The 11,726-nt window shown below is 43.4% G+C and overlaps 2 protein-coding genes across 2 annotated transcripts; both read right to left on the bottom strand.

Moving 5' to 3' along the window:
• On the bottom strand, nucleotides 1–891 carry BDCG_17636 (uncharacterized protein). Its single transcript, XM_045426729.1, has one exon. The coding sequence runs from the start codon at nucleotides 306–308 to the stop codon at nucleotides 72–74; it is 237 nt and encodes a 78-aa protein (XP_045278941.1). The 5' UTR covers nucleotides 309–891; the 3' UTR covers nucleotides 1–71.
• Nucleotides 892–7,900: 7,009 nt separating this feature from the next.
• Nucleotides 7,901–11,496, bottom strand: BDCG_07783 (uncharacterized protein). The gene is made up of 2 exons (XM_045423564.1): nucleotides 10,526–11,496; nucleotides 7,901–10,410 (listed from the first exon to the last, which is right to left on the bottom strand). Exons 1-2 carry the CDS (start codon nucleotides 10,665–10,667, stop codon nucleotides 8,675–8,677), a joined length of 1,878 nt encoding a protein of 625 aa, XP_045278940.1. The 5' UTR covers nucleotides 10,668–11,496; the 3' UTR covers nucleotides 7,901–8,674.
• Between the last annotated feature and the right edge of the window lie 230 nt (nucleotides 11,497–11,726).

The raw sequence follows: 11,726 nt of genomic DNA, 5'->3' as shown, positions 1-11,726 counted from the left end.
CTGCTAGACGAAGATCCGTAAACGATGCAGGTGACGGGGGCGCCGTTCTTGATGGCTGAATGGTTAACTAACTAGCTGCAACTCCTTTCCATCAGATCCCGAAGGAAGCGGCCCAGTGCCCAGGGCCCAGGCATTATCAGGTGCCATCTCATGTTTGCGACGCTCAGGAAAGATGCCAAAATACTGCAACGAAATCGAATGCTCCAGGCCGGCTCTTGTCTGGAAATACGGACAATGCGATATATAGGATATATATATATAGGCAGGGGGGCGAACTCGTTCGCCCCCACCCAGTGCTTTCTGTCCATGTAAGGGGCAATAATGTCAACCGCTGACAATTGCCACTGATAAAAAAGAAAAGGGGGAAGGGGGGAAACACATGCTATGATGCCAGCGGCTAGGTAGTGCTCATCCACTCGCCCCAACCAGCTCTGGCAGATATTAAGAATGAAGAAAAAAGGTAGTTAGTTAATACAGGAAAGAGAGAATGAACTAACTATACGCAAAATGTTGATCACACTAACTTAGTGAGGCTGGCGATGCTGCAACCGCCTACTGGCTAGTTAAGTTAACTGGTTTAGGGGCCTTGGTCCCCCTTGGCGACGGCTAATGACGGTGATCAGCCCCGCGGACAGAGCACAGAGAAGACCTGCCCGCCGATCGAGGCCTGGGCTTGTAAGTATGTAGCTCTCATACTGGAAATGCTCTTTTCCGTTAAAACGTACTTCGGATAGGAGAAGAAGAGGAGGAGAGACACGTATTTTTAACTGCTTATTGTAGCTGTCATGAGAGAGAGCTACAAGTTTGGATTTCTGAGCGCACTGCGGGGTACACACAGCATCTCTTACGTCTCTTACGTCTCTACGGATTATGCCTGCTCGCGAAGCAGGCATGTTCTTGCAGTGACAGTGGCCCAACAGATTCTAGACACTGATCTAAATATATTCCTGTTTTTAAAAGTATCAGGAACGAACTCTACAGACTGAGAACACCATTTGTTACAATAACAGCTGTCACAAAACATAAAAATTATCTTTACATGTATAATATAAATTTGCCTTGAAGTGGATTTCTGACTGTCATCTACATAAAGTATAGACTATTTATGTATCTATCACATAATATCTCTAGAATATCAGACATAAAGGTTGTAAATTCACACAGAAAACTCATGACTCTTTCATAAAAGCAATCTCTTCAGCAATTAGAATAAGAGTAAAAGAAAGAAAGAAATGAAGATCTATAGACAGAAAGAAAGTTAATTTAATAAGATATAAAATGTGTTAATCTGTGTAACACTATACAAGTTTTATTTTTATTTTTATTTTTAATTTTTTTGACATTTTTTATGTTCTATATATAGTTACTGCTCTATTTTAAGAGATTTTGCAATCTGAATTGAAATAGTAAGATATCAGACAACAGTCTAAAAAGTCATACAGATAAAATTGTTGTGCATTTGCAGAAAAATTGAAAGACTGTCTGTCTGTCTGTAACTTAACATATTAAAAATAAATGTGAAATATTAAATCTTCATTCTAAACACACAAAAATAACTTTGAAATACAATGTTCGAATTCAACAGTATCTGCAACTTTGATACAATCTGTATCACTTTATAAAATGATGTATTCTATACTTGTTGATATTATTCTGATATGCAAGGCTCTCTCTTATCTCAAATCAAGAAATGTAAATATAATACACATTAGCGAGGATTATTTAACCAGGTTTTGAAAGATAAATAATTACTAAAAATTACTAAATTATTAGACTGAGCAATTGATGATGTCATACAACTCAGTGTCAAAAAAAAAAACTTCACCAGATCACTGACATGAAATGAAAATCCGGGGAAAGCTGCATCACCCCTTGCAGATCTGATGAGTTTGGCAGCCAGAAATTACCAACCATTAAAAAGAAGAAGCAGAAACAAACCAGTGACTTTAAAAAGGAGGCGAAAAAAAAAAAAAAAAAATCAAGATTATCATATAAATGCATGGAGTTTTATTTTTGAGGGAGTGAAAAAGAAATATATTTGAAACTTGTGCAGCATTTTGATCCCAGGTTAATTGAAGATCATGATTCATCTCGGCTCTCAAGGCGAGATTTGCCCATACTTCTTTAGGCCCGCATCTCCCCTCTACTGTCAAGGATAATGGAGCCGGGCTGTGTCAGAGCACAAAAATGAAGAGGTATAAAGAAGAGTAGGCATCATCAAGTTTGTGCGGCCTTGTATCGATCTGATTCGGGATTTTTGAGAATCTGACTGGGAGAGGGGTGGCTCAAAGCGCACACACTGACGATGGTGAAATGGGCTAGCCATAACTAAGTGAGCTCAGGGAACATGAATTTGAAAACCTCTGTGAAACGATGATGGAGAGAGTTGCTTCTCTGCCTGGTTATATCTATTATGCAAGGTTAGCAAAATACATGATATCAATTGAAAAAGAGCTGGGCTGAGCAGGCGTGTTTTAATGAACAAGAATCGCAGCCAGCTAAATCAAGAGATCTTATTCACCCAATGCTATGTATGTACATGTACATGTACTTACTCCCTGATAAAAAAAATATAACACACAGCTTGATTGTACCCCTACTTGAGCAAGTTAATGAATGATGCGAAGAAAAAAACTGGAAACCAGGTCCAAGACAAGACATCCACAAACTATTTCCCTGTATCCCTTACTGTCTGAATGTGCACTGTACGACGGTCAGGTATGTACAGATGCAGGTACCTACCTACCTTGTACGCCCACACACCTACACAGAATCACAGACACACACACACACACACACACATGGGAGTAAGTAACACAGTACCTGGATGTTCCAGGCTCCTTTTACATCTGCAAAATCATGTTTTGAGGACAGTATGTATGTGTGTTGTGTGTACGAAAACATAACTATGCCATTTTCTTCTGGGGGTTTAAAAAGCCGCGATGTCTGCATTCAGATATGCTTAGTTTCACCCCGCCCGCCGCAAACGCGCGACAACATCTAGGCCCTTGCACTTTCTCCTGCGGGATTAAATCCGCCCCTCAGCCTGCAACTGCGAGACTAATAATAATATTAGCCATGAAGTGGTACTTGATACATTAATATATTATTAGTAGGTTGGCGGTGTATTCGTTAACTAGTTAGTGAGAAAGGGATAACTACTATTAGTAGTCAGCTGAGACGCTGCGCAAACTCGAAAATCATGGCAGTCCCGATTGATTGCAACTTCTAACAGTACGAACAGGGGTAATCTCAAATTTTTGACTGCTCCGTACTGTACTAGTTTGTTCATTATTGGAAGAGATGAGAAAAAGAAAGATATATCTTTTCGCTTTTGCTTTCTTCCGCCCCGGTTGTTATCAAGCCTCATGACCTTGACCTTCGGGACCAAGGACTGACTATTCGTGCATAACACAGCGTACAGCGGGTTGACGAGGCCAATTAAATTCTCAGAAAATGCACTGAACGACCAATTGAACAAAAAGCGCAGATGAAAGATAGAAAAGAAGAAGAAAAAGAAAAAATAGAAATTACCTAGGTGCTATCATCAGATGACTCCTGCCTGTGCAGAACAAATAAACATTATTATTATTGCATCTGCATTCTGCATGCAGAGATCAGCGCGATGAAGTTACAGGCAGTTAACTAATGGCAACCAATCAGTGAAAAAAAAAAGAAAAGAAATAATAGAAATAACTTAGTTACCCGCCGCCCCCAATTCCATCCATCCTGCAAAAGAAAGAAAAGGCATGTGCAGAATCTAAGTTTCTTGATAGTTCAACTTAGCTTTATCTTGCTTTTATGACTTTCTGATAATCTGTGAGTAGAGTTTATGGTTTGATCATATTTCTAGTTCAACTCTCAACTCCAATTACTAGCAGAATGTCTGGGGTAGGCGAGTTGAAAAATGAGAGACAGAGGATGTTTCAATCTACAGAACCTCTCAACCCCCATGATTTCTTCTTTGTCATTATTGGGGGAGTTAACATTTTGAAGAATGAAAAACAACAATGCTGGGGTGGAACTTATCCTCAACAAACAACAGCTCAGTTAGCGCCAGGGCGGCAAGAGAGGGAAACATTTATCACATTATTCCAGCAGCTCATGGTTAGGTAGGTGTTTGTTGGGATTTATGAAATAGCAACATGAAGTAGTTATAATTATTAATATTGGTTTTACAAGCCCTTCTCCAACCCCTATCTGTCAACCAGATTAACTTCATATCCAACATGCCGAGTCCGACGCCAGTGACTTGCATCCCAACCACTTTGTCATTGGTTCCTGGAGCGTGAAATCAGAAAGAAAATTGGCGAGAATAAAAATACGAACGGAAAGGACGAAAATGCTAAAACACGATAATTGTTATTTGTACACATGAGCGAAAGCCGACAGATGAGGTGGGACATTATTGTAAGGAAATGAAAATACCCCACAGTCAACAGTCGTACGGACCGTAGTTAGTTAGTTACCCTACCTAGAGTACCGTACCTGGGGCACTTGGGTACGGGGGTAAGTTACATGGTGAAAACAGGTTTCGAATTTGAAAACCCCCTGTTGCATGAAATACCCAGGAATAAATGATGTAATTAACAATAACAAGAAGGACGAGGGCGGAAGTCCAGTTGCAGTACAACAAGGCTGGCTGACTCTTGATGCTGTGACTTAAGAAGCGCAACGTGTGGTGCAAATGAGTTTAGATTATTGAACAGTTTGGAGAAGGATTATGAGGGTCAGTTGTGAGGCCGTCTTTTCTCTTGATTTAAGGCTTGGTTAGTTAGCCCTGATGTAACTAGTTAGTCTATAACTATATAGGCAGCGTGGGAGAGTTTGGGGATTTGCAATTTTGGTGAACAACACTACAAAGTAGAACTCTACGGTGATATGATAGTAATAAATGTTATCATCTTCTTCAGAACAGCATGTAACTGGCGCGGATCCATCTCCTCACGAAAATGAAAACGATGAAAAGAAAGGGGTTCCCCGATGTATTGAACTTTAAAAAAAAAAAAAGGAAAAAAGAAAAAGAAAAAAAAACCAAAAAGCCCGTCCCCGCAATCGAAGGCCTAATATAGCGACGGAGCTCGCCGACAAGAGTCAATATCAGAGGGATACATAGTACAAAAACGAAGAGAGCAACGTGCCACAGCATACAATAATGCATCTGGAAGCCTCAGCCCCGTCCATATAACCTTCCAAAACGCTTAGTTAGACATAGCTATATAACCATCCTCTTTATGAAGTTATAAACTTGGCCTCTTATTACGCGGCCCAACGTACAGTGTACATATCAAAACAAATCATCTCCCATAGCAGGACTTTCGCGATTCTAGAGAACCACTCCTACAACAAACGCATAACCACATATCCCTTATACCAGTAGTCCGTACACACAAAATGAAACCGGTGAAATGAAAGACAACTAAAACTATAACATACAAATTGTAGTCATGTATGGTATGTAGTGTATTTACACCTCAAATGAGAAAAACCAACCCCAAGTCCCTGCATCCTGCTCGTCTGGAATAATGAAACGCGTATCACGCACAGCATCTGCAATCCGGGGTACATGCATACCTGCACAACAGCATCAGTCCCTCAATCCTCATTGCTCTGCCTCTGTCCCCGTCCCCCGGTTTCACACTCCCTCATTCATTTTCATTATTGATTCAAAGCCCTCTCCATCCCCACTGGTCACCTGTGCGTACGCGGGCAACTGTTATTATATCTGTCACGTATGCAGGGTAGGCCACAGGTGAGAAAACAAAACAATGAAAAGCAGGCTGCAGGGTCTGCGGGCGGGAAGGGAAGTTGAGTACGGGAAAGGCGAAAACAATAAGGTTAATCCAACCCTAATCAACCCCCGCCCTCCTTTTCTTTTTCTTTTTTCTTTTTCCTTTCGCTATGCTTGGTATCCTGATGTGTGGAGTAAGAGAAGGAGGAAGGCGGGTAAAACCCTTGGGTTAAGGGTGTTGATGTAAAGAATTGCGCTGCATTATGCATTCTGTAGGCTGCGAGTGCGGGTGAATCTTGGGTTGGATGCGACGCCAACCTGTGGTTGGAAACAGTGAGATAGATTATGAAGAGCAGCAGACAAAGGAATAGAGAAAGAAGAGAAGAAAATGAATGGCTTTCATCATCTTATGTCTATGATGAAATGATGAACACTGAGAGTGATGTAGGTAAAAAGTGCACTCAACCAGCAGTTGTATCTATCAAATGTAATGTAGCACCAAAATAAAAGAAAAGAAACAGCTAAACTTTGTCCTGGATCTGCCACATCAACGGTGTTGATATCAGCAAATACCGACAACTCTCTTTTCTTTCAACCCTGTAGACCCGGTTATCCTTCCCCTTTCCCTGCATGTCATGTCATGTAGATTTTGGCAAGGCTGGGGGCTTGACATAGAATATGCACGGTAGATCAATGCATCGCATCCCGTCACACCCGTACATATCAATATCGTATCAGTGATCTGATAATCAATCCTCTTCCTCTTTCTTCTGTTTTTCACTCCTTCTTCTTTGTCTGTCTGTCTGTCTGTCTGTTTCCTTTTCTGCTCTTTATTCAATCCCCCTCTCCCAAGTTCCTCTACCTGACTACATCTCATCCTTATAGTTGGATTTTGCCTGCAGCCTGGTTGGCGGAGAGCGAGACCACACCCAACCCAACCAACCCTTCGAGGCAGGCGGGCGGACAGATAAAGGTCAAAGAATTTAAACCAACCCAAGCCAATGAAGAGAGAATAAAAAACTCATGTGACATAGATTGGATTAAAAATGAGAAGAGAAATGAGGGAAGGGGAAGTGTTGTTTCCCAATAATGATGTTCAAACAGTGGGCACAACAATCATTTTTATTTTTAGAGGTAAGATGCTCCGTAGAGGGTCAGTTGAAATAGAATCAAGAATACCAGTCTAGACTCAGATGAAGAGTAGATAACTATACAATAACTTCTCATCAATATCACAAGAAAAAAAAAAAAAAGGCAGTGTAAAAGCTTGATTCCACATAATACTATAACTATAACTACGGTTTAGTCACTCTTGGCTTTCAGGCTATGAGCTCCAACCCACAGATCTCTCAGCATTATAATCCCCCTCAGGTGTACTCCGTATACTGCGTAGAGTATGCCCCCCGGGTATTAATAAGAGATCACCTGGGGGATAGAGAATTCCCCCGGGTATAGAGTACCCCCAGGTATAGAGTCCCTTCCAGGTAATATAGCACCCCCTTGGATATATAGAGTTCCCCCGGGTATTTTCATACAAACCTTCAATAATGAGGGAGACCTTGATTGCCAATACAATCAAGTATCATGATGTGTTGCTCTTGGTATAAAAAATACCCATTTGACCCAAATGTCACTCACACTATAATAATAATAAGCTGCTAGCCCGTACTAACTTCCCGTAACAAACCTAGCGTCTTTCCCGCGCCGCGGAAGCCTCGGGGGGCGGGGCCTAATTTTCTCAGAGAGAAACACGCCCCCCCGCGCCCTGAATTCCGGCCCGCTACAAAGTAGTAGAGTACGTTACTCCGTAGTGATGAGTGTAATAGTGTAACTAGTTAATAAAAGAAAAATCCCACGCCGAGAGTTTCATGATATTGGACGTCGTCGTGATCCCCCGCCACCAACCACCACGCCGCCGCCGCACACATTCCATCCAGCATTTGCATTCTCTTCCCGCATCTAAGCCGTGACAAAACTCTATTAAAACGGGGAGAGAGAGGAGGAGGACGGAAACTTTGCAAGTTTGACAGATGACATGACATCACATGACATGGTTAGATGGGGCATGGCATGGTTATTGCCCTTATGCCAACTCATCAGCGCCTAGACTGCTTCAGTGTTTTGAATCCCAGCTCTGGAGCAGCCTGTGAGTGAGGAGTGATCAAGAAGCGGTGAAGCAGGCATGTGTAATAATAATAATGTATGTATGTACGTCTATGTCTATGTGTGTATGTGTCTGGGGTCAGCATACACTGGGCCACCTGAGCGATGTGCTGTCCTTTCTTCTTTTTTTTTCTTTTTTCTTTTTTTGGTTTTCTAATTTGTATTTTTAATTCATTAAGTAGCTAATAAATAGCTATATACATAACAAGAGGTACCCAAGTACGTGTACATGGACTGGAACATGAAGTGTCATAAAACGCCCTTTCTGAATTAGACCGATTCACCTAGCAACCCTGGCCATATAGAATTAAAACAAATCCGTTCATGGAAAAAAGCAAAGAACAACAAACTGATTGAAGAAGTTAATGTATGCATGGTATGTATGTATGGTAATGGTATGCTAATATGCACTGGCAAAGATGAGGTACATGAATGGAATCAAGTATGAAGGTAACAAGAGAGGCCGAAGAATAAAAACACAAACAAAATAAAGCTATGACGGGCGTTGCCTTGCGTTTATTGCGGGAGAAAAAAAAAAGAAAGAAAAAAATATCAAAACAAAGGTGTGGTTGTTGAGGTTGGGGGGTATCTAAAAGTGCAAGTATGATAATAATACTATAATGTTGGGAATAAAGACGAGGTTCGGTGAGCGACAGAAACGAAAAAAATGTATGATGCAGACTCAGGCAAACTATGCAGTCAACGACAAGGTGGGGGCAAATATATATATAAAAGCGAACATGAAGGAAATTAAAAAAAAAAAAAATAAAAAATAAAAAATCACCAGCCCTTCACATGATATTCGTAGGGCCAGTAGTCGAAATAATGATTCCACGAGTTATTCTTGGAGGCGTCTTTATCTGCTGCGGCGTTTTGCGTCTGTGTCTGGGTCTGGGTCTGGGTCTGCTTCTGGCCGTTCAGCTTCGTGCCCACGGGGCCAGGATATTCTTGCAGATTGGCCATGTCATGCGCTGTATGTCGTCGCTTGAAGCCTGCGTTGAGAGTGGTGGCCTTCTGTTGTCGTTCCCAGAGCAGATGTCGTCGTAGAGACTCTGTCAACTCTGTAGCGAGCATGTTTCTTCGGGTTGTTCGGGGAGAGTGGGGGACTTGGTGCTGGTAGGTGGGTATTGATTTAACGACTATGGGTTTGGAGCGGGGCATGTCGGGCCCTTTCATTGTGAGGGTGTTCTCGTCGCTGTCTGGGGATGCAGCGGCGGAATCGCGGGTTGGTGAGGAGAGGCGCGATCGTTGGAGAGCGGGGGTTGATCGGGAGCCTGGGGGTCCCCCGGATTTGCTGACGATGGGACCGTTCATGCGTTGTGGTTGGTGCATCATCATTGTTAGTAGCGACCGTCGCGAGACGAGATTCGGTCGCGAATCGACGCGCTGGAACAGTTCCTTCTCGTCTATGCTCGATCGACCGCTTTCGGTAACGGAGTCTTCCCAGTCTGAGGAATCGTCGTCGTCTTCGATGGCGCTTTCAGAGATCTCTTCATCATCGTCGGTCTCGATCGCATCCTCATCCTCCGAACCCTCAGTAATTGGTCGGATGGGTGTTCTGGAACTTATCGAATTTTTTAACATGGTCATCTTCTGCATGGTGTTAGCAACTTGGTGAAGACCATCTGATAGCGAGCTGCGTTGTTGTTGTGGTTGTTGTTGCTGTTGGGTTGGTTGTTGGGGTTCCGCTGCGAGGCGATCCTCAAAGGAGCTCTCGTCATCACCTGATGAGCCTCCTAGGGTAAACATCCCACCCTTCTTTTTGAGCGGTGAGCCTTTTTGTGTCACTGTCGTCTTTGAAGGAGCGGGACTCGATGATATTTTTGTATGTGATCGGTATGAGGAGGAAATATGCGATGGGGAAAATCCGCGGACTATGGTGGATGACTCCAACAGACCTGAGGACGAGACGCTGGTATCTGAGCCTACTTGAGGAGCGTGGTCACTCTCTAGGCCGTCAAGAGCAGTTGTAGAACAGGAATCTGACGATTGATGAGGGCGGACAGCGTGCGATTCTATTAGGGCGGGAGTGGGAGTGGGTGACGATGGGCGAGATTTAATGACGACTATAGCGGGGGCGGCAGCTTTAGTTGTCGCAGTCGCTGCGGGTTGAGGTGCGAGTTGAGGTGTGGGTGTAGGTAATGATAAGGGTTCCAAATGCTTCTTCTCCTTGATAGTATAAACCATCCGTTCCAATCCCAACGATGTTATATGCTTTTCCTTCCCTCTGCTTATACTCAATGCCGATTCATCTTCAAGGATGGTAGGCTTGAGATCGAGCGTCCGCGATGCGTTGATGTGGCTTTCAATGCGTTCCGCCTCATCCGAAGCGGCAGATTCCACGCTCGACGACAGTTCTGGGATCTCCCTGGACTCATATCGTAATCGTCGGACCTCTAGAGGAGGGATTGCTGCTGGTGCTGGTTCGACGCAAAACGTTTCTCTGGTCCATAATCTCCAGCTCAGGTTCTCTAGCCGTCTGCCTTCCTCCATGTAATCTGCACATTTCGAGAAAACTAAATCGTGCAATAAAAAAAAAGGAATCAGTACAACTGTTCATGTTCATTTCCCCCGTTCATTATCTTCTTCCCGCCCACAAACACCCACGAACTGAGTAAAGAGAATACTAACCCATCCACATTCCATGTAGCGACTCTGCATTTCTTGTATCCACCTCATGAATCTTCGCCGCGTCCACCGAGAGGACGGGGCTGTTTAATCGTGAAGGCATGATTTGTCCGGCTGCGTGTCGTAGAGGGTTAAGGGAGGGCATGTATTCCTCGAAGCGAATCCTTTTGTTCGCTGTATAATCCAGCGTTGCTCCTCCAAAGCAACAGTTCGACTGTTCTCTCCCTCTCTCTCTTTTTTTCTCTTTTTTCTGTTTTGTCTACCGCAGTCCTTTCCGAGGTGATTTTCAATCTCTTGATTCCCTTGTAAGCCGGCGGCCTGCTTTGCTAAGGTCCCGAATTTGTCGATCCGAATCCTCCTCAGTGTTGATAATGCAGCAAATTCAGCAAATTCAGCAAATTCAGAAGCTGGGAGTAATAATTATTGGAAGTGTCGAATTAACGAACGAATGGCATATAGTGTCAAGGGGAGTGGTGGTGGTGGTGGTGGGAACAGAATTGGGGCTGATGAGCAGGCCGCGGTTATATATATATAGCAAGGCTAATTAATTAATCCTCAGGAATCGCTCGTGGCAAGAGCAGGCGGAGAGTATGGTACGGTACTTGAAATGTGGAGATGACTGTGGGAATTCGGAGGCAAAGGGCAACGAGAATAATATATAAAGAATAATAATTATTTTCGAAAGATGATTAGAATAAATTATTAAGGATTATTTTTATGGCAAGAGGTGGAAAGGTTTGGGTTAGTATATTATATATATATATTTTTTTGGGAGGAGGGGGGGAGAGGGCCGGCGGAGGAGGAGGAGGAGGGGGAGGAGAGGGAGGGATTTGGGCGGGTATAGATAGGATATTTGTAGGCAGGGCGAGATGACGCCTGAGCAGACGGGAGGAGCATGCTTTTTAGTTCCCCAACCCAACCAGGGGAGGAAGGAGACACATTTATTATTATTATTGTAACTGCTGGCAAAGTACCCGGTACATCAGCTGGCCTGGTAAGAAAGAATCATCGATCGATACGATACGCCAATCGGGCTGGTATTATTATTGGGGGACGGTAATCAATCATCTTCGTCGTCTTTCGTCTTTCGTCTTTCGGGTTTCGGGGAAGTGTTACGGCGTAAAGTTACCAAGCAGGTGGCACCGAGGCGGCGGTGGTCTCAAACTGATAATCACTGGGCTGTGTACGGGGGGGTTGGTTATCA

Source organism: Blastomyces dermatitidis, assembly GCF_000003525.1.
Source record: "Blastomyces dermatitidis ER-3 genomic scaffold supercont1.9, whole genome shotgun sequence".
NCBI classification, from domain to species: Eukaryota; Fungi; Ascomycota; class Eurotiomycetes; order Onygenales; family Ajellomycetaceae; genus Blastomyces; species Blastomyces dermatitidis.
Note: the sequence above shows the minus strand (reverse complement) of the source record. Positions and strands in the feature narration are given on the sequence as shown.

What these genes read in the sequence shown, in the direction of transcription:
- BDCG_17636 (XM_045426729.1), bottom strand. Translation starts at nt 308, where the DNA reads ATGGACAGAAAGCACTGGGTGGGGGCGAACGAGTTCGCCCCCCTGCCT.
- BDCG_07783 (XM_045423564.1), bottom strand. Translation starts at nt 10,667, where the DNA reads ATGCCCTCCCTTAACCCTCTACGACACGCAGCCGGACAAATCATGCCT. An exon ending in GCTACATGGAATGTGGATGG is followed by an intron (nt 10,411 to 10,525) that starts GTTAGTATTCTC and finishes TGCACGATTTAG; the next exon opens with TTTTCTCGAAATGTGCAGAT.